The sequence below is a fragment of the Vipera ursinii genome, assembly GCF_947247035.1.
Source record: "Vipera ursinii genome assembly, chromosome: 1".
Classification (NCBI taxonomy): domain Eukaryota; kingdom Metazoa; phylum Chordata; class Lepidosauria; order Squamata; family Viperidae; genus Vipera; species Vipera ursinii.
In genome coordinates, this window is record NC_139512.1 from 9,578,530 (window position 1) to 9,605,264 (window position 26,735).

The window sequence follows — 26,735 nt, forward strand, 5'->3', positions numbered from 1 at the left end:
GGGGCAGTTGTGGAATTGGAGATGGGGGCATGTAACCCAGGGCAGGGGTCCCCAAACTCTTCAGCTCATTGGCTTCCTTCACGGAGTTTCGGATTGTTTGTCAAACCTCCACCCTTTATTACAGGGAAATGATTTCATAAATAATGATTTTAATGGTGCTACTGAATGCTCCAACACTGGAAGTTTTTAAGAAGAAACTGGCCAGCCATTTGTCTGAAATGGTATAGGGTTTCCTGCCTGAGCAGGGGGTTGGACTAGATGACCTCCAAGGTCCCTTCCAACTTGTTGTTGTTGTTGTTGTTGTTGTTGTTGTTGTTGTTATTATTATTATTATTATTATTATTATTATTATTATTATTATTATTATTATTACTGTCGGACTCCAAGCACCAAAAAGATAGGCCGAGTTTCTTCTAAGCAGTTTCCATGATTCTTCCTTACCTGTAGATGGAAATCTTGCCAGACTGAAGCAGTTGCAGGAAATCCTCGGCTTGCCACGTTTCATTTAGCGACCATTCAGAGTTACAACGGCACTGAGCAAAGTGACTCACGACCATTTTAAACAGTTGCTACCTTTGCAGCATCCCCCACGGTCACACGATCAACATTCAGACACTGGAGGTCTTGATTTATTAGATGGGATAATACTGTGAATTAGACGTTTGAACATGGTGGAGAAATAGATAATTGCTAGAAGTAGAAGCATTATTATAACTCGAAAAATAAGGTTTGCAATTAGAACATTAGATTTAGGTATGAGGTGTAAGAAGTTTGAATAAGGGAAGCTTTTGGTTGCCCAAATATAACTTACTTTGGAATTATAAACAATAAAGACATTTCGAACACTGATGGGAAATTAAATTTTTTTTTAAAAAAAGTGAAAACAGGATGCTGATTGAACATATGGGTGTTAAGTGCAAATGCAATTAAGGTATGTTTTGGTTAGAGAAGATATCTTAAATTGACAATATTGATATTATTAGAAAAATGTAACAAAGACGTTGATATTCAATTGTACAGTATATTTACTAATAACAATAAGAATTGTATTTGCCTAGTATGGGAAAATAGGTACTACTGGAAGAAGAGAGGAAACATTTGAAGGTCTAATATTGGATCTAGACCAGGGGTAGGCAACCTCAGCTCTTTTATGACTCATGGACTTCAACTCCCAGAATTCCTGAGCCAGCCAAGCTGGCTCAGGAATTCTGGGAGTTGAAGTCCATGAGTCATAAAAGAGCCGAGGTTGCCTACCCCTGATCTAGACTGAAGAAGTTAATATAGACCACTGAATTACTAACGGACCCAGACAACACATTAAGTATTTGACTGTAAAATTAGAAAATTAATAAAATATTTATATTTTTAAAAAAATCAGATGTTTGGCATCTGACTCACATTTATGACGGTCACAGTGTCCCCGGGGTGTGTGTGTCACATTTTTACGACCTTCTGACAAGCGAAGCCAGTGAGGGGAAGCCAGATTCACTTAACAACCAAGTTACTAACTTAACGACTTCAGTGATTGACTTAACAACTGTGACTAGAAAGATGGTAAAATGGGGCAAAATTCACTTAAACTTTTCGCTTAACAACATAAATTTTGGTCTCAGTTGTGGTCCTAAGTCGAGGACTACCTGTATTTGCACCATTCAGTATAAAATACTGGTAGCTCTCGAGTTAACAACCGTCCTTTTAGTGACCGTTTGAAGTTACAGCAGCACTGAGAAAGGGACTTACCACCATTTTTTACACTTTTTTTACACCATTGCAACATCCCTGTAGTCACGTGATCAAAATTCGGACACTAGTATGTATGTATTTATGTCGGTTCCGGCGTCCCGGGATCATGTGATTCCCTTTTGCGACCTTCTGACAAGCAAAGTCAAGGGGAAAGAAGCCCGATTCACTGTGCCACTGTGTTATTAACTTAACAACTGCAGTGATTCACTTAACAACTGTGGCCAGAAAGGTCATAAGGAAATGGGGCAAAGTTCACTTAACAACTATCTTAGCAGTAGAAACTTTGGGCTCAATTGTCATAAGTTGAGGCCTATCTATACTTCCCTGGGAAAATGTGAATAGAATAGAATAGAATAGAATAGAATAGAATAGAATAGAATAGAATAGAATAGAATAGAATAGAATAGAATAGAATAGAATAGAATTGAATTGAATTGAATTGAATTGAATTAGAATTAGAATTAGAATTAGAATTAGAAATAGAATAGAGAATAGAATAGAATAGAATTAGAATAGAATATAAAATAGAATATAAAATAGAATATAAAATAGAATTTAGAATAGAATAGAATAGAATAGAGAATATAGAGAATAGAATAGATAGAATAGAAAATAGAATAGAATAGAATAGAATAGAATAGAATAGAATAGAATAGAAAATAGAATAGAATAGAATAGAGAATAAAATAGAGAATATAGAAAATAGAATAGAATAGAATACAATATAGAATAGAATTAGAATTAGAATTAGAATAGAGAATAGAATAGGAATTAGAGTAGAATATAAAATAGAATATAAAATAGAATTTAGAATAGAATTTAGAATAGAATAGAAAATAGAATAGAATACAGAATATAGAAAATAGAATAGAATAGGAATAGAATAGAATAGAAAATAGAAAATAGAGAATAGAATAGAATAGAGAATAAAGAGAATAGAATAGAATAGAATAGAATAGAATAGAATAGAATAGAATAGAATAGAATAGAATAGAATAGAATAGAATAGAATAGAATAGAATAGAATAGAATAGAAGCTGGGAGGGACCTTGTAGGTCTTCTAGTCCAGCCCCCTGCTCAGGCAGGAGACCCTATACCATTTCAGACAAGTGACTGTCTAGTCTCTTCTTTAAAACCTCCAGCGATAGAGCTTCCCCGATTTCTCTCTTTGGTCATTTTCCAACCATTGTTTCTTATCCCGCCCCCTGGTGCTTTGGCAGCACTGGACTCTTGAGTATCCAAGAGGAAGAAAAATGAGTGTCTCAAGAATCGCGACAAATGCTGCAAGCTACAGCGTTACCTTTGCCCTTCTCTGCCTTCCTGTTTTCCTTTCTCCAAGCAAAATGAAAAAGAGCGAAAGAGCTGCAATCTCTTTTATCTCTTCTCCTTTACAGTTGGCCTCTACTGGCTGCACCCCCAAAAGGAGATGAACGGATCAGGCACTCTGGAATGCGTGGAGAACATGAAGCAGGAACTGCTGTCTAAAGTGAAGGCATTGGGCCAAGAACTACCTCTTAACACCTTGGACGAACTCATCGACTACTTTGGGGGCCCCGAAAAAGTAGCAGAGGTAAAAAACATTAGGAACCTGAGAAAGGGGAAGCAGCACAAAAGGTTTTTGTCTTCTGTGCCTCACGGAGTCAAATCACAGTCCGAGGGCCTATACCAGGAGTCCCCGAAGTTGGCCCCTTTAAGACTTGTGGACTTCAACTCCCAGAATTCCTCAGCCAGCATGGCTGGCTGAGGAATTCTGGGAGTTGAAGTCCACAAGTCTTGAAAGTGGCCAACTTTGGAGACCCCCCAGCCTGCCTGTACCTTTGATTTAAGAGAATGTGCGGTATTAGCCTTGCTACAAAGAGGAAGTTTTTTTGTGGGGTCCTCGGTGGGCTCCTGGGAGCTTGGTTGTTTCCTTGCAGAAATGCCATGACCCAACTCGGTAACGTCCTCAGTGCTAGTCAGAGGCTTGTTCCCTGTTTGTATACAGTAACTGGCCCCGCCAGGGTTGGTGACCGGTTCTTTTCCATTTAATTAAGCTCTCCTCCATCTCAGTAAGATCAAATGGGAGGAGGTGAGAGCAGAGTCTCATACAGAGATAGATCAGGCACCCTCCTTCAGAGGAGGGAGCCCTGAAGTTAGTAGCTCCTTTCATTTGTTTCAAATGCAGCTGTACACTGCTTGAGGTCCTGGGTTCAGGTCCTCCAGGAAAGAGGGGAAATCCCTGCCTGGAAAGATCACATCTATCTATCTACCGTATCTATCTACCTACCTATCTATCTATCTATCTATCTATCTATCCATCCATCCATCCATCCATCCATCCATCCATCCATCCATCTATTGGTGGGATTCAGCCAGTTCACACCACGTTGGCAGAATCGGTAGCTAATTTTTTGTTTCCCAGGCCCAGAATGGGCTTCTGGAAGCGGCATCCATACAGAGAACCGGTTATCCAGGAAAGAGGGGAAATCCCTGCCTGGAAAGATCATATCTGTCTATCTGTCCATCCATCCATCCATCCATCCATCCATCCATCCATCCATCCATCCATATGTATCTATATCTTTAGCCATCCATGATCTGTCTGTCTGTCCATCTGTCCGTCCATCCATCCATCCATCCATATCTATCTCTTTATCTCTATCTCTTGCCATCCATCATCTTATCTGTCTGTCTGTCTGTCTGTCTGTCTGTGTCTGTCTGTCTGTCTATCTGTCTATCTATCTATCTATCTATCTATCTATCTATCTATCTATCTATCTATCTATCTATCTATCTATCTCCCCTACAAGGTGATTCTGGGCAGCTACGCTTGTCTCAAAGTTAGATAGATTTAATTAATGAATTAATCCATCCATCTGATGTATGTGGCTTTGGGTGGCTAACCATGAAGAAACAAAAGAGAAACCCCAAGCAAAATTACTGCTGCCGTAAAATAGCAGCCGAGCAGCCCCTCCTCGCAGACGTCCCCACAGCCACGAAACAGAGTCACCGCTGTGGCCCATTTTGTCTCTTCCAACGTGTCCCTTTTCCCCTCTTGGACAGATGACCGGGCGGAAGGGACGAGTTGTGCGGAGGCCTGGCGGCTCCGTGGTGTTTGAATCGCGAGCCGAGCAGGGTCTGTCCATCGACCATGTGAACCTCAAGGAGAAGGAGCGTTTCATGAATGGAGACAAAGTGAGTGCCGTGGGCGGCCAAGAACTGGGGGTGGGGGGGAAAGGGGCCCCACCTTGCCAGAGTCACAATATGCATTGGACCCCTCTGTGTCTTGATCTTGAGTTCCCTTGGCTGGGCAAGATCAAGGAAGCACTGGTTGACTGCTCAGGCAGGCTAAATGCAGGCAGTCCTCACTTAACAACCAATCACTTAGCGATTGTTAGAAGCTGGTAAGAGGAGAATATTTGTAGCTCAGGACTGAAATGAAATGAGGAGTCCTTGGTGCTCTCTGAGCTTGGTTGTTTTTCTTGCAGACGTTTCATTACCCAACTAGGTAACATCATCAGTTCTAGTAGGGAGTGGGGTTTGCTCTCAATTTATATTCGATTGGCTTGCCCTACCAGTGTTGGTGGGAATGGTCTTGGGCGGTTTACTATTAGCTTGCTTGGCAGTTCCTTGATTGGGGTACTGTTTACTTCTGTCATCATTTGATATGTATTGCACCCCTCTGTGTTTGTTTGGTCTGATGTTAATCTTGGACCTTCCTAGAACTACGTACGACAGGGGTCTTCAAACTTGGCCCTTTTATGACCTGTGGACTTCAACTCCCAGAATTCCTCAGCCAGGCACCCTGGCTGAGGAATCCTGGGAGTTGAAGTCCACAAGCAGGGGTCTTCAAACGTGGCCCTTTTATGACTTGTGGACTTCAACTCCCCGAATTCCTAAGCCAGGCGTGCCGGAGTTATGTGACTGCAATTTTGATGGGGTTTGCCGGTTTATGGCATTTCTCCCGATTTCTGACAAAAATTAAAAAAAATGCCGTTGAAGAAAATGGGTTCACTTAGTAGACAAACTGTGAATTGCAGCAGCTCGCCGGTTGATAATCCCTGAAGGGCCGTTGCTCCTAATCCTCTTTGCAAACGATTCAACTCCACTTTCTGTTTGAAAATGCCAACACACCCTGACGTAGCTCACAGGGCAGTGGTTGAGCTAACTGGCTTGAAAACATTGTGAAAACACTGCGTTTCCCTGAAAATAAGACCCAGGCTTTTTTTTGGCCTCCAAAAGAGGCACCAGGTCTTTTCAGGGGGTGGGTGTCTTTTCCATTCACCTCAGGGCAGTGGCACAGACACCCCTGCCCAGCCGGATCAATTCTTCTGCGGACGAAGGAGCAGCTTTGTTCTGTACCTGAGAATGGAGCTTTGGCTTGCATTTCGCAGTCAAAGGCCTTTCCGGAAGGCCTCTGCAGCCGAGAACCGAGTTACGGGTTGAATCCATAGCTCGGTTCTCGACTGCAGAGGCCTTCCAGAAAGACCTCTGACCGTGAAACGCAGGCCCAGGGGGACGTCGCAGAAGAAGTGGGCTGGTGAGGCAAATTTCGATTCACGGGAGGCCTGGCTACAATGGTAAACTCCACCCCTCCAACCCTAGCTTGATTTTTAGGCGTGCGCCTCGCCTCAAAACGAGGGCTTGCTTATTTTTGGGGTAGGGCTTATATTAGCCCCCCCCCCCAAAAAAATCAACTTAGGGTTTATTTTCAGGGTAGGTCTTACTTTTGGGGAAACACGGTACCATGTGCCAAAAATCCAGCTGACAAAATTGACTCTGTTCTCTCTTTCTCTCCACCTCTCTCTCCACCTCTCTCTCCATCTCTCTCTCTCTCTCTCTCATCTATCTATCTATCTCTCAGCTCGTTGCAATAATCTCGGAAGCCTCAAGCTCAGGGATTTCTCTCCAGGCAGACAGACGGGTAAAGAATCAGAAACGTCGGGTCCATATGACTCTGGAATTACCCTGGAGTGCTGACCGAGCAATACAGCAGTTTGGTAAGACAACCGAGCCAGCTTTGGTGTCTCCTGTAGGAATGTCCAGAAGTAGGAAATCTAGCTTAATGAAAAGAAGGTCTAGGGGGTGACATGATAGCAGTATTCCAGTATTTGAGGGGCTGCCACAAAGAAGAGGCGGTCAAGCTATTCTCCAAAGCGCCCGAAGGCAGGACAAGAAGCAACGGATGGGAACTAACCAAGGAGAGAAGCAACCTAGGACTAAGGAGAAACTTCCTGACAAAAGTGGAACAATTAACCTGTGGAACAACCTGCCTCCAGAAGCTGTGAATGCTCCAACACTGGAGATTTTAAAGAAAAGACTGGACAGCCATTTGTCTGAAATGGTATAGTGTCTCCTGCTTGAGCGAGGGGCTGGACTAGAAGACCTCCAAGGTCCCTTCCAGCTCTCTTATTCTGTTATGAAGGGAAGGGTTATGGAAGGGAAATATAGAATAAAATATTGGGTGCCACATCTAGCTTCTTAAAAATGAAGTTGGGTTTGGAGAAAAAAAGGAGTTTCTATTTTGTTAGTTCCTGTCGAAAACCGGTGTGTGTGTGATGCAGAGATTAATCAACCATTGTTGATTTCTGTTTCCATTCGATTTCATTGCCCTTGAAAAAGGAACATATTTTTCTAAAAAAAACATTGGACTAATTAGAAACCTTTGTGTTGGCTTTGGAATTCCTTCCTCCATCTTTTGTTTAATGCACAGTGTGCACTTTTCCTCATTCACCAACGCTCTCTATTCTTGCCTCTGGAAATTGCTAAAGTAATAATGAAGTAATCCAGATGCACAAGGCTCCTATAAAGCGGCAGAGGCTTCTCCGTGTAAAATGTGGGATTTTAAGTTCGCTTTGGTTAAAAGCTGGAAGTTAATCTAGCCCTGAACTCGTAAAGTTTGCTGTAAATGGAGGAATGCAGGTGGTCCTCGCCTTACGACCACAACTGAGCCCAAAATTTCCGTTGCTAAGTGAGATAGTTCTCAAGTGAGTTTTGCCCCATTTTATGACCTTTCTTGCCATGGTAACTTCAAACAGTCACTAAATGAACCGTTGTAAGTCGAGGACCACCTATATGCCGACAGCCCTCGACTTACGACCACAGCGGGGACTAGGATCTCCATTGTGAAGCAAGGCGGTTGTGGAGTAACTTTTACAACCTTTTTGGACATGGTTGTTAAGCAAATCACTCCAGTTGATAAGTGAATCCTGAGGTCATTAAGTGAATCGGGCTTCCTCCATTGACTTTGCTTATTGGAAGACAGCTGGGAAAGCCACAAATGGTGATCACATGACCCTGGGATGCTGCAACCGTCGTAAATACACGTACAAATTTTGATCGCATGACAGCAGGGATGCTGTGGCAGTCTTAAGTGCGAGGACCGCTAGAAGATCAATTTTTTCAGTGCCGTTATAACTTCAAACAATCCTTAAATGATGAATGGTTACAACTCGAGGACCACCTGGAAAGATAATGTCACTAAATGAAAATTACACGTATCTGATTGATGCCACCACGAAGAGTTCCATTTTTATTTTTATACGAGAGAGAGAGAGAGAGAGAGACAGATAGACAGAGACAGACAGACAGACAGACAGACAGACAGATAGATAGATAGATAGAATGAATTAATTTTTGTAGGGTTAGGGTTAAAGTTAGGATTAGGGTTGGTTGTTTTTTTAAAAAATAACATTCTTAATATTTAGCAAACAGCATATTGTCTGGGTTCATGTATTTAAAAACAATAAGTAAATTTCTATATTATATTAGTTAATTGCTCAGTAGTCTTTTTCATACTAGTATATATTCAGTATTACACAGTACATATCATGTTCCTTTCTCTCTAACTCGCTTTTCTAGCCATCGGTAAAAATTGTCCCACCTTCTAAAGTAAGCTGAGTTTTCTTTCTCTTTTATCTTTAATGTCAATCTGTCCCATTTCTGCCCAACCTAAAATTTTCTTAATTCGTTCTTCTTCCGTTGGTAAGTTTTCATTTTTCCAATATTGGGCAAATACAATTCTTGCTGCCGTTAACGCACGCACAATGAAATACGTACAACCTTTCTCGTCTTCTCCTCCTGTTATGCCGAACAGAAACAGTTCTGGGGACAGCTGGATTGTGCTGTGGGAGGGTCCGTTCACCGTCTGCCTTTTCCTTCTAGGCCGCACCCACCGTTCCAACCAGGTTTCTGCTCCAGAGTACATTTTTCTCATCTCGGAACTGGCTGGCGAGCGGCGGTTCGCATCTATCGTGGCGAAACGCCTGGAGAGCCTTGTAAGTTTATTTATTTATTTATTTATTTATTTATTAGTTTTTATAAACCGCCCTTCTCCCGAGGGACTCGGGGCGGTGTACAGAGGAAGGGAAGGTATACAGACCGAACAATAAGTTGCTTTCCCTGCCCCCCAAAAAATCCTTAAGAAAAGTCACTCTTTTCAATTTCCTGCTTCCTTCCCTTTCGGAGAGAATAATTTTGAGCTTCCTTTACAGTAGGCAACCTTGGCTCTTTTGTGACTCGTGGACTTCAACTCCCAGAAGTCCATGAGCCAGCCATGCTGAGGGGAAAGGGAGGGGTTTCCAAGCTGGCTCAGGAATTCTGGGAGTTGAAGTCCACGAGTCATCAAAGGGCCAAGGTTGCCTACCCCTGAATTCTAGGACGCCAACTCGCCACCGCGGACAATTCCACGCAGGACAACTCAATGTGATAAATGTTTTACCCGCCACTGATCCTTGGACATAATTTCCATTTTTGTCAGTGGAAATAAGGTTGAAGAAACAGTGGCAGATAACATTCATCACGTTGATCTATCCCAGGGGTGTCAAACTCAATTTCATTGAGGGCCGCGTCAACATTGCGGTTGCCCTCAGGGGGCTGGGTGGGTATGGCCAGGGTGGGCGTGGCCTACTGGGTGGGCGTGGCTAGAGTGCGTATGGCCTACTAGGTGGGCATGGCCAGCTCTACATCGTTGGCATCAAGGGTGCCTATGGGGTCCTGGGCAGGAGTGGGACAGATCTGAGGGTCTCTGGCAGAAGGAGGGTCTCTGGGCCAGGGCCAAGGCAATGGGGCCGTTCCCTCACTGTTTCCAGGATGGCTTCGCGGGCCGCATGAAACCACTTTGCGGGTCGGATCTGTCCCCTGGGCCTTGTGTTGGACATGTCTGATCTATCCCATGGTGAATTGTCCGTGGCAAGTTGTTCCATTCCACTTTACAGGGGCTTGTAAAAGTTTTTAATCTGGGAAATGTATTTATTTATTAAATTTCTATGCCCCCCCCAATCTCACTCATGCAGCGATTCTGGGTGGCTTTCCATGTAAACAGAAACTTTAAAAGTGCATCCAAAAAACCCAATTAAAATTAGATTAAAAGACTTAAAAACCCAAGATGATGGGCAATGGAAATGAAAATGGCGGGGAGAAACTCTCCCAAACTGCTTCAGAACATTTTGGGTTTTTGGTTGCACCAACTCCAAATACCACAGCAAGGAATTGTGGGAGTTGTAGTCTGAAACATCGAAAGCACATGAGGTTACTGGCCTCCTCCTGTCCAGCTCAGGAGCAGGATGTGAGAGATGCAACCCCCCCCTTTTTTTTTTTTGATCCGCCACCAGCTCCTGACCTTGTAAGAAATACTCTCTTCAAACATATAACTCTCATTTGCTTATAATTTCTAGTCAGTGAACCACAATGACTATTTCATTTATTAAATTTATATGCCGCGGACGGCTTACAACTTCATAAAGCCACAACATAAAACAATTAGAACGTTAACCACTTAACTATAAAAAAAAAGAAACCAACCGGGTATAAATGAGATTAGCCCTCAAATAATTTTATTGGCCAGGGCTTTGCCGATAGAAAATTACTCCAGGCACCTCAAGAGTAGAGGTCAGGCTGGGTTCTTAATTGTGTTAAGCAAAATGTAGAATAAGCCACTGCAAAACACAGACTGCTGTTGTCTCCAGTTTCATGTGTGGCCTTTTCCTTTCCATAGGGTGCCTTAACTCATGGTGACCGAAGAGCGACTGAATCCCGGGACCTCAGCAAATACAACTTTGAGAATAAGGTGGGGTTAAGTCTGCAACCACCCACCCACCCATGAAAAAATTCTGCCTTTCAATAAGATTTGTTAGCTAGAAAAGATGCTATAGATTCGTATTATTTTGCCTTTATTTTTTTCATGGCATCTGGTGCGTGGGGTTTTGTTTATCCTCAAGGATAGCATTTCAAACAGATGCGCAAGGTAGAAAATAACAACTAGTGCCGTTTTTTTTCTTCCGGTTAAATGAGGACAGGAGTTTAACAATTTAACAGAACAATTAAGCAGTGGAACCACCTGCCTCCAGAAGCTATGAATGCTCCAACACTGGAGGTTTTTAAGAAGAGATTGGACAGCCATTTGTCTGAAATGGTATAGGGTTTCCTGCCTGAGCAGGGGGTTGGACTAGATGACCTCCAAGGTCCCTTTCAAATTATTATTATTATTATTATTATTATTATTATTATTATTATTATTATTATTTATTATTATCCCGTTCATTTCGCCGGGACCTAAAGACCTGGCTCTTCAAGCTCTCTGGCCCAGGCTGAGAATTTTAATTTTAATTGGGGGTTTTATTTTTTTTCAGGGATTGATTTAATCTTTTTTAATTGTTTTTAACTTTTGTATCAATCTTTGTTTTAAATACCATGTAAACCACCCTGAGTCCTTCGGGAAAGGGCGGTATATAAATCCAATAAAATTAATAATAATAATAATAATAATAATAATAATAATAATAATAATAATAATAATAATAATTGTTATTATTATTATTAAAATTATTAAACTTAAAATGTGCGATCTTTGGTGTTCTCTGAGCTTGGCTGTTGGCTTGCAGACATTTCATTGCCCCAACAAAGTACAGGTGGTCCTCAGCTTGACCTCAATTGAGACCAGCATCTCTGTTGCTAAGCAAAACATTTGATAAGTGAATTTTGCCCCATTTTGCAACCTTTCTTGCCACAGTTGTAAAGTGCATCACTGTAGTTGGGAAGTTAGTAACCTGGTTGTTGAATGAACTGGCTTCCCCAGTTGACTTTGCTTGTCAGAAGGTGATCACGTGAACCCGGGACAGATCAACCTTCCTAAATATGAGTCCGTTGCCAAGCATCCGAATTTTGATCCTGTGACCATGGGAAGGCTGCAACGGTCGTAAGGGTGAAAACTTCTATGTCACTTTTTTTACTGACAAAAATTTGTACGGTCACTAAATGTATTGTTGTAAATTGAGGACCACCTGTAATGTCGTCAGTGCTAGAAGGGAGTGTGGGGCTTCGCTCCCTGTTTATATATGCAGGTAGTCTTCCAAATTATGACCAAGTTGCATTAAGTTAAATCAGTTGTTAAGTGATTCATGCGGTCATTAAGTGAAACCGGCGTTCCCTCTTTGATTTTATTTGTCGGAAGCTGGCTGGGAAATTCAGAAATGGCCATTATATGACCCCGGGAAGCTGCCGCTGTCATAAATGCATTCTTTTTGCCAAGCACCCCAATTTATTTTTTGTAATGTTTTATTGATTTTTCTAATTTTACATTTAAGTATTTAAAAAGCAACGTGGCGGCTGAGTTAATAGATAATTCAATGACATACAAGTATCTTTAGTACAAGTCTCAAACTACTCAAACTCAAACCCTATTTCCTCTCTTTTCCCCTTAGTATTTACTGTCTCATGTTTAAACTAATACAATTCTTATTATATCAATTAAATAAAAATAACATGTTTACATTTATCAATATTTTTTGCTTATACATAGCCTGGTTATTTTAACATTCAGTCTTTATAGACAATCAATGTCCTAATTATTTTTTCTCAATATTTAGTTTCCCCTTAATATTTAAATTTAACATTTAATATTTATAATTTCCAAGTTTTAAGTAACCAAAGTTCCCTTTATCACAATTCATCACGAAGTCTAATATTCAGGATACATGTCTTATCTATTTGAATATATTCTGTTTTTCACCATCTTACATCATCTAATTAATAATACAGTATTAACATTCTTATTTTCTATTAATTTCCAAATTAGTAACCTATTAGTAAGGTAAAGGTTCCCCTGAACATGCGTGCTAGTCGTTTCCGACTCTAGGGGCCGGTGCTCATCTCCGTTTCAAAGTCGAAGAGCCAGCGCTTGTCCGAGGACGTCTCCGTGGTCATGTGGCCAGCATGACTAGACGCCAAAGGCGCACGGAATGCTGTTACCTTCCCACCGTAGTGGTCCCTATTTTTCTGCTTGCATTTTTACGTGCTCTCGAACTGCTAGGTTGGCAGAAGCTGGGACGAGTAACAGGCGCTCATTCTGTTATGCGGCACTCGGGATTCGACCCGCCAAACTGCCGACCTTCTGATCGACAAGCTCATCAAATACTTCCTCTCTTTTCCTCTTAATGCCTACTATCTCATTTTTAAGCTAGTACAGTTCTTATTATATCAGCTAAGTAAAAACATGTTTATTACATTTATCAATAGATTTTAGCTTATGTATATCTTAATTACTTTTACATTCAACCTTTATAAACAAATCAATATTCAAATTTAAGTTTTATGTCTGTTTAAGTATATTCTATTTTAATCCTCACTAATAAGTCAAAACCCCAATTTTCTTCAGCCTTATTCTAGCTTTCTTTGTTTGCCAACTCACCTTTCATATCTGTGCTTCTAAGTCATCAAATAGATCTCCCTCTGTTATTATATATATTGTTTGAGATAAAAGAGCCCATCCAGTCGCCATTTTTTTGGAAGGGCTAACAAATCAACATAGTTATCCAATGTTTATCTTTCCTTTGGTCTGTTCTTCTTGATCCTCAGGTTTCTTCTGGTTTATATATAGAAAGTCTTCCATTTTCAGGGTTGTCGGTCCCTTTTCTGGGTTTTCTGTTAACTGTATTTGTTGATCAGTTGAATCTTCTATCTTAGTATTTGATTGTTCCACTTCTTCTATTATATTCTGTGTAGTTGATTCTTTAATTGTAATCCAAGTTCGGGTTCGTATATTTAGGCTGACATCTTGTTCTTTTCTGTAGCTTCTTATTTCATCAGAAGCTGTAAGAATGGTTTCATGAATTGCTTTCAACATAAAGAGAATCTATTCCTGATCTTCATCCATGTTCTCTTAGTGGTGTGTTAAATTAAAAGCTTTGCAACCAAACAATGAAAATAATTTTGCCACTGAGTATAGAACACAGCTGGGCTTGTCACAGCTGATATCTGCCAAGGTGCAAAAGTCTTATCTATAGTCTGGGCTTCAAGCCAAGTCTCTTTTAGGCAATAACAAGTTGTAATATCATGTTTAGCCACAAGATGTTGCTTATACCATTTAAGATTTTTTTTAAGTCCAAATTTTTTATAATCTTTTTTCCAATTTTACTTCTTTTTTGTAGGTAAAAACCCAAATCTTCAATAAGAATATGACATCTTTTAGTCCTCAAATTTTAGAAAAATAGAAATCCAGTTAGAATCAGTTTATTCTTTCAGCGTTTTAAACTCCCCTGGGTAGTCAGTTGCCACTGTTTTTAGAGGGTGGGATAGAATTTGCCTTTCCTCTCTCCACAGGGGGGAGAGATACTTTGGGTAGAAGAAATAGGATTGAAGAGAGATTCAGATCTCACCCAGTCTCATCCGCGCTGATTTATAGGTGCCTGGTGGTAAGTTTGACTTTGGTTGTCTGCAGCCTAGTGACAGGCCATATTTCTATGGCCGGTCTTTCGTCTGCCGGCTTGGAGGCGTGTCCCAGATCAAGCGGAAGGGCTACCGCCCTCCCGCGATCAAGTGGGGGTCCCCTCCCCTATAGTTTGACTTTCAACCCTTTCCAGGGTCCCCCAGCGGTGCAAAGTCGGACGTGGAAGCTGGAGCTCACCTTCCAACATCCGCGGTGGCCGCTGCGGCAAATCGGAAGTCGACATGTGAGCACCCAAATTTTGATTAAGTGACTGTATGGATGCTGCAGTGATTATAATTGCAAGGAACAGTTGTAAGTTAATCACTTTTTTTCAGTGCCGCTGTACAGTCGCTAAACAAATGGTCGTAAGTCGAGGAGCTTGCACATCTCCACCAAAATTGGCAGAGCAAGCCGCTAGAGACAGTCCTTGACTTACAGCTGCTCAATCAATGAGTGACCATTCAGAATTGCAACAGCACAACCAGTCCTCACGCTCATGACCACTGCAGCCTCCTCACCGTCGCGTGATCCAAATTCAAACGCTTGGCAACTGGCTGATATTTATGACGGTCGCAGTGTCCCGGGGTCACGTGATCACTTTTTGCAACCTTCTGATTCACTTAACACCCGTGGCAAGAAAGGTTGTAGAACGGGTTAAAACCCGCTTAAGAACTGTCTCGCGTAGCAGTAGAAATTTTGGACTCCCATTATGGTCGTAACTCGAGGATGAATCGTATTTATAAGTAGGTGGTAAACCCCACATTCCGTTACACTGATGATGTTCCCTAGTGGGGTGATGAAACGTCTGCAAGCCAACAGCCAAGCTCAGAGGGCACCAAGGACTCCCTGCAACGTGGGGAGGCTGAGCAGGGGAAGTGCTTGATTTCCTTAGTGTGAATTGCATCGAGTCAGGATGCTCTTAGCTGGGCAGAGCCTGATTTTTTGATGCCTTTGTCTCCCTCTCCCCAGTATGGAATCAAAGCACTTGATAAAGTCCTGCGCACCATTTTCCAGCAGACCGAGAACAAGGTCCCTGTGCCAACGGGTTATCAAGAAGGAGATGCCGCTTTTTTCCGTGGTAAGCAAGGACGGGGTGGAATATAATGTTAACAAACTAAAGGACAGGGCTGGTCTTCTGCTACGGTGAAGGATGTGGGCTACACAAAGCCTCTGGGTGGTCCCCAGTTCGAAATCCAGCAAGATTGCCACCATCCAATCGAAATTTAACCCTGGAGAAGGCGTTCAGAGGTCATTGCAATGGAAATCTATCCAAGAGAGATCCAGCTTGGAATTAAGGAGAAATTTCCTGGCAGTTAGAACCATTTATCAGTGGAACGGCTTCCCTCCAGAAGTTGTGGGTGCTCCAGCACTGGAGGTTTCCAAGAAAAGACTGGACAGCCATTTGTCTGAAATGGCAGAGGGTCTCCTGCTTGAGCAGGGGGTTGGACTAGAGGACCTCCAAGGTCCCTTCCAGCCCTGTTATTCTGTTATGAGGGAGGGAGGGAAGGAAGGAAGGAAGGAAGGAAGGGAAGGAAGGAAGGAAGGAAGGAAGGAGGGAAGAAAGAAAGAAAGAGAGAGAGAAAAAAAAGAAAGAAAGAAAAAGAAAGAAAGAAAGAAAAAGAAAGGAAGGAAGGAAGGAAGAAAGAAAAAGAAAGAAAGAAAGAAAAAGAAAGAAAGAAAGAAAGAAAGAAAGAAAGAAAGAAAGAAAGAAAGAAGAAGAAGGAAGGAAGGAAGAAAGAAAGAAAGAAAATTTCTGGATAGCGAGAACAATCAACCAGTGGCACAGCTTCCCTCCAGCAGTTGTGGGTGCTCCATTTGTCTGAAATGGCAGAGGGTCTCCTTCTTGAGCAGAGGGCTGGACTAGAGGACCTCCAAGGTCCCTTCCAGCCCTATTATTCTGTTAGGGAGGGAGGGAGGGAAGGAAGGATGGAAGGAAGGAAGGAAGGAAGAAAGAAAGAAAGAAAGAAAGAAAGAAAGAAAGAAAGATAGAAAGAAAGAAAGAAAAAGGAAAGAAAAAGGAAAGAAAGAGAAAGAAAGAAAGAAAGAAAGAAAGAAAGAAAGAAAGAAAGAAAGAAAGAAAGAAAGAAAGAAAGAAAGAAAGAAAGAAAGAAAATTTCTGGATAGCGAGAACAATCAACCAGTGGCACAGCTTCCCTCCAGCAGTTGTGGGGGCTCCAACACTGGAGGCTTTTAAGAAGAGCCTGGACAGCCCCTTGTCTGAAATGGCAGAGAGTCTCCAGCTTGAGCAGGAAGACCTCCAAGGTCCCTTCCAACTCTGTTATTCTGTATCCTGTATCCTATATACCAAACCTGAGGATTTTGCAATTGGAGGCCACCACCTGCTAGAATATATCCAGCCAAATAAAACATTTTGCTTCTCTTGGTAAAGAAAGATGGTCCTACTGCCAAAAGCTCCGATTGCAAAAAAAAAAAAAATTTTTATTGTAACCATTAGCAAACAAAAATATCTTCCCATGTCAACCTCTTTCTTTATACACAAGTAGGTGAACGTTGGGGACTAGACACAATTTAATTTAATTTAATTTATATACCGCCCTTTCCCGAAGGACTCAGGGCGGTTTACAGGGTAAATTCAGGACTCCAGGGGTTAAATGGTTAATTAGAAACTCCAAGGGTTAATCAAGAATACCGGTATGTTCCCCAACCAATGGGGTCCGCTTCCTGCAGAATTCTTCAATTGATTGAGGCTCTGTTGAAAAGCCCTCGCTTGGGTTTTGAGGCCGTTCTTAAACACTGCGTCATACTTAATCCACGTGGAAGCCGATTTAATAAGTCTTATCGCTTAGCTGCTTTCCATCTGTTAAAATGAGTTCTGGATTTTCAGAAATGAAGCAATCCCTCCTCTCCGTGGGAATCTCTTGCAAGGAGATGCGCTACGGCTTCATGAGCATGGAGAAAGGTAAGCCACACCCTTTGTCTCCGTTCACTGGCCTGTCTCTTGTTCCACACAGCGGTCGTCATCTCTGCTTATCACGGCCTGCCGTACGAGTCGCAGGGACAGGCAACCTCAGCTCTTTTATGACTCGCGTACTTCAACTTGCTGGCTCAGGAATTCTGGGAGTTGAAGTCCACGAGTCACAAAAGAGCCGAGGTTGCCTACCCCTGAGTCAGGGGAACCTCATCATGAACTTCGGTTTGATTATAAATCGTCTCCAGTTCTTCGTGAAAACATTCAACACTCTTTCTTATAACTAGAAAAAAAAATTTTTTTTCCTGACCCTTCGGTTCTCGTGAGTTTTGAAAGAAAACTTGGACAGGACTTTGAGTGAGAAGATTTGCAAACACAACTGCAGTATTGATCACAAATTTGGAAAGTGAACCTTTGGTCTGGGGCTTTTGCCTTCTTCATTCCTAGTTTAGGGATCTGGTACAGGTCATCCTCAACTTTGTTTAGTGACCGTTCAAAGTTACAACGGCACAGCACAGAAAAAAAAGTGACTTATGGCCATTTTTCACACTTGACGACCGTTGCAGCACACTCCGTGGTCACGTGACCAAAATTCAAATGCTTGTCAACTGGCGTGCGTTTATGACGGTTGCAGTATCCCGGGGTCACGTGATCCCCTTTTGTGACCTTCTGACAAGCAAAGTCAATGGGGAAAGCCAGGCTCGCTTAACAACCATGTTGCTAAACTTAACAACTGCCGTGATTCCCTTAGCAACTGCTGCAAGGAAGGTCACAAGAAAAACGAGACAAAAATTCACTTAACGACTGTCTCGTTCAGCAGTGGAAATTTTGAGCTCAGTTGTGGTCATAAGTCGAGGACCGCCTGTAATTTATTTTGCGCTGAAGATAGTCTACTACGCTAATACGCACATAACATAAGAGCGTATGTCAAGAAATGAGGACAAACATCTTAGGCTTAAGATTTACACAACCCGGGTCCTTGAATAAATCTTTGCAACTCAGGAGACTGGTGTCCAAGATACCGTATTTTCTGGCGTATAAGACGACTGTTAAATTATAGGGTTTGGGCTATACTCGCCGTATAATACTACCCCTCTTCCAACGCACACCAAATAAAAATTAAAAAACATCAGATTTGATTTTAATATGGTAATTTTAATTCAAATGCTTATGACATGCAGGTACTTAGTAGGAAAACTGTCACTTCTAAACATAAGGCTGTTTGTCATCAAACATGTAAACATAAAACAGTGCAAGTGGATTAAACTTTTCCTAATTCACTCTAAAGCTTTCCCTGCACAGACCAAATAGGAGATCCGCTCCAGGTTTTCCAGCCGGCCCGCCCAGTTCCTGAGTCAAATGAGTCCTTAGAGCTAAGCAGCTGCTCTGGCTGCTGCATTCCCCACCTGCCTTTCAAGTTGGGATAGACTGCAGCTGCTCTTCAACTTTAGAAGGAAAGACGCCCAGACCCCAGCCTGTAAAAAATCACAGACTGCAGCTTCTTCTCCAATTGGTCCCGCTTTCCCTGCGCAGACCAAATGGGAGATCCACTCCAGGTTTTCCAGCCAGCCCTGTCCCTAAAGTTTCAGCACCCAGTGTATAAGACAACCCCTGACGTTTGAGAAGATTTTCATGGGTTAAAAAGTCATCTTGTACGCTAGAAAATACGGTAAACTAAAGGCATGATGTCCTTTTCTCTGTTTATTTTTTCCTTGCAGATTGTTCCATCACCAAGTTCCTAAATCGCATCCTGGGCCTGGAGGTTGACAGACAGAATCTGCTCTTCCAGTACTTCAATGACACTTTTGACTACCTGATAGAGAGGGATAAGAAAGATGGCAAATACGACATGGGGATTCTGGGTAAGCGGCAGGCCCACGCCAAGTTGGCAAATGCCCATGGAGATTCTCAGTTCATCCAGGTCGTCGCAGTTATCCCAAAGGTGCTTTTTTTTTTCAGGAGGCAACTTGTTTTTTCTCTTTGAAGACGTTTCGCTTCTCATCCCAGAAGCTTCTTCAGCTCTGACTGGATGGTGGGAAGGATTTATACTCCTTGCAGACAGCTAGCCATTTACCTTCTTTTAGAGGGTCCTTGATGCCACTTGGAGGTTTATCTGTGTCCTCGGGACCATCCTGTACCCCAGGAGGCTCCACACCCATTTGCACCATCCTGGTGACCCTGAGGACACAGATGAGCCTCTAAAAAGATGCAAATGACCAGCTGTCTGCAAGGAGTATAAATCCTTCCACTCCCCACCATCCAGTCAGAGCTGAAGAAGCTTCTTGGATGAGAAGAGAAACGTCTTCAAAGAAAAAAACAGGAAAGGCCAGTTGCCTCCTGAAAAAAGCACCTTTGGCATCGAGTTGGCAGCATCCACAGGCTTGTATTCCTTGCTAGAGAGATTTATGTAATGAATGACACGCTTCTGAGAGTCCACGGTGTTCCTTCCTTACCATCGTGCAGTTGATTTTTCCAAGTAAAGGTAAAGGTTCCTCCGCACGTGCGTGCTAGTCGTTTCCAACTCTAGGGGCCGGTGCTCATCTCCATTTCAAAGCCGAAGAGCCGGCGCTTGTCCGAGGACGTCTCCGTGGTCATGTGGCCGGCATGACTAGACGCCAAAGGCGCACGGAACGCTGTTACCTTCCCACCGGAGTGGTCCCTATTTTTCTACTTGCATTTTTACGTGCTTTCGAACCGCTAGGTTGGCAGAAGCTGGGACGAGTAACAGGCGCTCACTCTGCTACGCGGCACTCGGGATTCGACCCGCCAAACTGCAGCAACCTTCTGATCGACAAGCTCAGCGTCCTAACCCACTGAGCCACCGTGTCAATTTTCCATATCCAAGAAAGTATTCGGAAACGGAGAGAAGAGACTTAAAGTACTCTTCTTGGACCTTCGTTCAATCTGGGAGTAGCCCATGACTTTCCAAAGCAGTGTTTTTCCACCTTGGCAGCTTGAAAATGTGCAAAGCTGGCTGGGCAGTGCTGGGGCTTGAAGTCCACACAGCTTCAGGTTGCCAAGAGATTCAGAAACACTGTCCTAGAATGCATAACGATTGGCGGAGTCCCGCTGGATCAGGCCAAAAAAAGCCCCATCCCAATCAGATTGGTCTTCTCCCAGGATCTAACTGGGAGCTCTCAACTCTGCCTTCTACCGCGTTTCCCCCCCCCCCCAAAAATAAGACCCAAACGGAAAATAAGCCCTAAGTCAGAGCATGATTTTTCAGGAGGCTCGTAATATAAGCCCCATCCCCAAAATAAGCCCCAGTTAAGATGGTCAGCCAGATGGACGCGTTTAGTACCGTATTTCCCCAAATATAAACCCTAACTGGAAAATAAGCCCTCCTGCATCTTTTGGAGCAAAAATTAATCTAAGACCCGGTCTTTTTTTTTTTAATTGAAAAGTTTTAAAATACATTTTTGAAACATATACCCCATCTACCCCACCCCTCTCCCCATCCCAACACACACACCCCGACTTCCCAGAGCCAAATACAGGGTATTACATCATACAATGTTACTCTAAAATATTCTAATTACTATAATTACTCTTTAAACCCCATCGCACTTTAACTCTCCTTAACCATGGAAAAGAAAAATAATATAGCCTCTAATTACAATAACTAATAACTATTCAAATGCTAAATGATACTTTGACCCGGTCTTATTTAGGGGTGGGGGGGGACACGATAGCTCTGTCTGCTCTTCTCCTATGGAATATTGAAATGGATCAAAAGAATCAACGCATAGACCGAGTGGAGGTGGGATCTTCTCATGTTCTAATCTACTAGCCACCTGCAAAATGGGATGGCCTCATTGGGGCACCAAACCTATTGTCGGTCAGGTTTTTAAGCCCTCTCAGAAGACCAAGAGAGGGGTCAGAACTCACCTCGAGTGTCACAATGTTCCAAGAGAATGGGAACCGCAACAGAGAAGGATCTTCTCCTGGACCAGGGGTAGGCAACCTGGGCTCTTTTATGACTCGTGGACTTCATCTCCCAGAATTCCTGAGCCAGCATGGCTCAGCTTGGAAACCTCTCCCTTTCCCCTCAGCATTGCTGGCTCAGGAATTCTGGGAGTTGAAGTCCACGAGTCATAAAAGAGCCAAGGTTGCCTACCCCTGTCCTGGACCCTGCCAGCTGCAATTCTTTTACTGGCGGGATCTGCCTTTCTGCCAGAGTGAGTGAGGAGGGCCAATCCTTTTGGGGTGAAACGGTTCCTCAGGTAACCTTCCTAAAAACCCATAGATGGTCCCAATAATTCAGGACACTGGGATGGTCAGGGAATTATTATTAGATTTCTATCCCGTCTTTATTACTTTTATAAGTAACTCAAGGTGGTGGACATGCCTGATTCTCCCTCCTCCTCCTATTTTCCCCACAACAACAACCCTGCGAGGTGGGTTGGGCTGAGAGAGAACAATTGGCCCAGAGTCACCCAGCTGGCTTTCATGCCCAAGGCAGAACTAGAACTCCCACTCTACTGGTGATTGGCTCAAAGTCATCCAGCTGGCTTTCATGCCTAAGGCAGAACTAGAACTCACAGTCTCCTGGTGATTGGCTCAAAGTCATCATCTGGCTTTCAAGCCCAAGGCAGAACTAGAAACTCCCACTCTAGTGGTGATTGGCTCAAAGTCACCCAGCTGGCTTTCATGCCCAAAGGTGGAACTAGAACTCACAGTCTCCTGGTGATTGGCTCAAAGTCACCCAGCTGGCTTTCATACCTAAGGCAGGGACTAAAGCTCACAGTCTCCTGATTCCTTGGCCAGCACCTAGTAATTGTTATAACTCAACCTTGGCCTTTCTGTGATGTTTACGCCAGTCAGCAACTTTGTAAAAGGGGCGGATCCTTCATTTTTTTTTAATTTTGCGGCCCCACCAACATTTCACAACTACGAGGCTGGAAGACGAAGGGGGAGATGCAACAGTGATCACAATGTGGGCATGTCAGGGGAAGAGGAGAGAAAAATTTGATTTCCATCCGCATGTTTTTTTCTGGGCTCCGTCCAACCTGAGGTTATCACCTCTACTCATTCTCACTGCCTTCCCCTTTCCTCAGACTTGGCTCCTGGCATTGATGAAATCTACGAGGAGAGCAAACAGGTTTTCCTAACACCAGGCCACCCACAAGATGGCCAGGTGGTCTTTTACAAGGTAAGACCTTGCAAGAGGATTCATAAACCTCTCTTTGGTGGTGGTCCGCCTCTGCTTCTTCTGACTTGCTGCTTCTTATAAGCCTCGGACTGGAATTTTCCCGGAGATGCATTGGATCTCCAATCTTCTCCATCAGTCTGTTTCTCAACCTTAGCGACTGCCAAGGATGAAACTTTGTCAGCTACGTGTCTCTGCGTTTCAACTTGCCTTTAGATAACGGGAAAGGATGCTGTTAACTTTGAAGTGGGTAGATGGAGAAATGAAGCTTTTTTGATTCGGCTGCAGACTGGGGGTGGGGCTGAAGCCTTGTCAAGGGCACCAGAACAGGTGTGGCTTTGAAGCAGATGGTTCCCAAAACGAAGTGGACTTGTTGATATGGATTAGATAAGATAGGATAATCTTTATTGTCATTTTTTACGGTGGGCACAACGGCACACATCAAAAATGAAATTTAGTTGCCTACTCTCAAAGTGAAACATACATGTCACACACCTAAGACATACTACATACAACGTATGTATAGACCCACACCCCTACTTATACATAACAATAAAATATTAAACACTGCCCATCTTGAATATATAACGGAAGGAGAAATCTTGAGAGTTCACAAGGTTAATGCTGTATGGAATGAAACTGTGGCTGAATCTGGATGTTCTGCTACGGATACCACGAAGCCTCCTCCCAGAAGGTAACAAGGAAAACAGATTGTGAAGAGGATAATCTTACAGAGCCTGTTCAAACAACGCTTCTCTGCTATGTCCTGGATGGGAGGGAGGGAATTGCCAATGATCTTTAAGGCCATCCTCACCATTCTCTGCACCGCCTTCCTGTCTGAAGCAGGGATGCTTCCAAACCAGACTGTGATGCCGTATGACAGGATGCTCTCGGCGTAGAAAGACACCCCCCCGTAGAAAGACCTTGTGGTTTTGGCTGGGAAAACTACGGTTGAAGTCTATGAATTGGTGTGGGAACCTCAGAGTTAAGTTTTGCTTCAACATAACCACACAGTGTACTCAATAAAATGTAAGATTTCCCAGAAACGGAATTATTGCTAGAGTTTTACTTTGATTCTCGAGCTAGATGTTGACAGCGACTCTTCAGACGTGTGGACTTCAACTCCCAGAATTCTGGGAGTTGAAGTCCACACATCTTAAGAGTTGCTCAGGTTGAGAAACACTATTCTACATACAAATCTTACGTATTTCCAGTAAGATGCCACTAGCGGCAAAATATTTTGAACTTCATAGATCTCTCATAACTGTTCTAAACTTTCTTGGCAATCACTTGACCCTGGGATGCTGCAACTATCATAATTACAGGCTGGTTGCCAAGCGCCCGAATTTTTATCATATGGCCGGGGTGGGGGGGGGGTGGGATGGGGCACCGCCGCTGTTGTAAGTGTGATGACCAGTCATAAGTCATTTTTTCTCAGTGGCGTTGTAATTTTGCTAAGCTAATGGTCACGTGTCATCAAAGACTACCTGTACTCAAACAGCTTCTTTGCTCCTCCCAAAGTTGCTTTTTCCAGGAGGCAATGGAAGGATTTATATTCCTTGTGTATATAAGGAATATAAACCCCTTCCCCACCATCCAGTCGGAGCCGAAGAAGCTTCTTGGATGAGAAGCGAAACGTCTTCAAGGGAAAAACACGAAAGTCCAGTTGCCTCCTGGAAAAAAAAAGCACCTTTGGGATATCTTTGACTTGGATGACTGAGAATCTCCACAGACATTGAGCTTCTTTGCTTATTTCTGTCCCACCTTTAGATTAGCGTGGACAGAGGGTTGAAATGGGAGGAGGTCTACGAGAAGTCACTTCACCTGACGGGCCCTAACGATGGTTTCTACCTGTCCCACACGGTAAGAAAAAATGGTGGGAGTGGAGTGGGGGAGGGGATCCGATGGAAGTTTTGGGGTGATAAAGTTTTTCCACAAGGGGAGAGGTTGGTAAGCATCTTCATCAGAAGTGAAAATCATCCTTTTTAGTTATTCTGCTAAAGGGCTTTGAGGAGGTGGAGGAGATTATTCTGGCAAATATTCAGTTCAGTTCAATTCAAATTCATTCATTCATTCAGCCGCCAGCTGAATGGTTTGTATCAGCAGCAGCTCACAACTGCTTACTCCCAGTCCACGTTCTCTTGTGAGGGAACTAAGGCAGAAACAGATTATACATGGTGTCCATCACATGCTTTGAAGTACAGTTTCCAGAATCCTTGGTTCTACCTGGCTGAAATCGATGGCCCAAACATTTGGAGTAGAAGGAGGTTGCCTCTTCCTCAGCAGATGGAGGGGACTTAGTATAAAACAAATATATCATAAAACAAGACCGTAATAGGCATCGAAAAGGCAGCAAAGGTTGTTTAAAACTTTCTTAGATCCAGTTTGGTCTAGTGGTCTAGTCCCACCCAGACCAGAAAGTGGGAAATCATGAGTTCCAAGTCCCGCCTTAGGCATGAAAGCTTACTGGGTGACATTGGGCCAATCACCAGGAGACTTGAGTTCTACTCCCACCTTAGGCATGAAAGCTCATTGGCTGACGTTGGGCCAGTCTCTCTTTCTCAGTGCAACCCACCTCACAGCCTTGTTGTTGTGAGGAAAATAGGAGGAGGAAAAGTTTGTTGAATGTGTTCATTGCCTTGAGTTATTTGTAAAAATAATAAAAGTGGGATACAAATAAATAAGATAAACAAAAAGTTGTTCCAACAGCAGAGAATATATAGAGCTCGGGACTGAGCTGTTGGGTCCTTGGTGTTATTTGACCTTGGTTGTTTTCCTGCAGATGTTTCATGACCAGCCTAGGTAACACCATCATTGTGTGAGAGAGAGTGGGCTTTCCTTTCTCCCTCACACTGGTCGTGTCATTAAGCACCCAACAAACTCTGTTCCTTGACCTTCCCTGCCCATCGCCAAGAGCTGTACTCTGTCAGGGGCAAGCAGCCAGAACCACTGGTGAATAGTCTCAGCCTGTGTGATTCTGTGGCAGGCTGTGATCCTGGGGAATGTGAGGAGGAGGGTCCTGGGGAGCCATCAGTGTCGGAGGAAGGCTCTGATGAGTTACAAGACTTACAAAATGAGGAAGGATCTGGCCCTGCCACTCGTGGTCAAGCTGAAAGCCAGCTGTGCTGGGAGGATGAGTCAGACTCAGAGGCAGCACAGCTGGAAGACCTCAGAGACGCAGGTAAAGGTAGACAGGTCACACGAGTAAATCAGAGGGAGGCAATGGGGCAACTGCAGGGGAGAAGGGGAAAGTAGTGAGAAGCCACGCCTTGGGGGCTGTGTAACCAGAAGGGAATGTGTGGGCAGGGCTGGTTGCTGGAGGCAACTGTTTGCAAAGAACGTCTGTGTCAAGAGATGATGGTCTGTTTATTTTTCCAGTCTACTGTTAAAAAACGGGTTGCCTTGTGAAGTAACAAGGGCATACGTAGGCTGGGACAGAACACAGTCAGAAGTTTTATTATTAGTCACCTACGTTAGAAGAATCTCTCCAGACAACCCTGTTCCTTGGGAACGGTCAAATGAGACACCAGGGATTGTGGGGAAGAACAAGCCCAGGCCATTTTCTGCTGTGCAAGGATTCTAAGCTTGACCCCCCCCCCTCTTAACACCTCCCTCCACTCTAGCTGGAGAGTCCCCCACAAACTCGCTGTTCAGGTTACTTCGGATTGTGTTGTGATTCCGCTTCGGAATTGCTCTTGGTTACCTGTTACCTGATCAATGCCAGCTTTTTAAGGACCTCGTTGTCCAGGTGTTGAGCTCATTCACCCAGCTCTGACTCCAGGTCCCTAATCTGCAGTACCTTGTTTTGTGGACTTCCGCTCTCTCTCCCCCACCCGCTAAACTAACTATGGGCCTCGTGCTCCCTGCAGGTCCGAGGCAAGAAATACATTTGCCTCTTAGCGGAACAGACGCGTGGGAAATACTTCACCCTCTACAAGCCGAACATTGGGAAGCAGAGCCAGCTGGAGGCCATGGACAGCCTTTTTAAGAAGTACCAGCCGGTAAGGCCCAGCCTGTAGCCATGGGGGGTTGCGACTGCAGATCCAACTTTTCTCCTCTGCCTTTCCTTGACGGATCCTTCTTGCTGGTCTTTCGCACAGGTGTCGCCAGCAGAGGCTCAGCCCCACTGGGAGAGCAGCTACGATTTCTCCCTGAAAAACTGCAACCACGCTGGGCGGTAAGTCACCTTCAGGTGCTGCTCCAGACACAGAAGCATTGAGAAAAAACAGAGG

At 43.6% G+C, this 26,735-nt stretch overlaps 1 protein-coding gene across 2 annotated transcripts in view; it reads left to right on the forward strand.

Annotated features, from left to right (window-relative positions):
- The window catches only part of SBNO2 (strawberry notch homolog 2), a 153,029-nt gene that overhangs the window by 114,236 nt on the left and 12,058 nt on the right, over positions 1–26,735 (forward strand). For both annotated transcript variants that reach the window (XM_083363152.1, XM_083363153.1), the window contains exons 19-30: positions 3,138–3,313; positions 4,786–4,917; positions 6,587–6,722; positions 8,887–8,999; positions 10,718–10,789; positions 15,395–15,503; positions 17,271–17,345; positions 19,073–19,216; positions 22,412–22,506; positions 24,274–24,366; positions 26,373–26,504; positions 26,604–26,680. In XM_083363152.1, the coding sequence (XP_083219278.1) occupies positions 3,138–3,313; positions 4,786–4,917; positions 6,587–6,722; positions 8,887–8,999; positions 10,718–10,789; positions 15,395–15,503; positions 17,271–17,345; positions 19,073–19,216; positions 22,412–22,506; positions 24,274–24,366; positions 26,373–26,504; positions 26,604–26,680 (1,354 nt within the window). The remainder of the gene's footprint in view (positions 1–3,137; positions 3,314–4,785; positions 4,918–6,586; positions 6,723–8,886; positions 9,000–10,717; positions 10,790–15,394; positions 15,504–17,270; positions 17,346–19,072; positions 19,217–22,411; positions 22,507–24,273; positions 24,367–26,372; positions 26,505–26,603; positions 26,681–26,735) is intronic.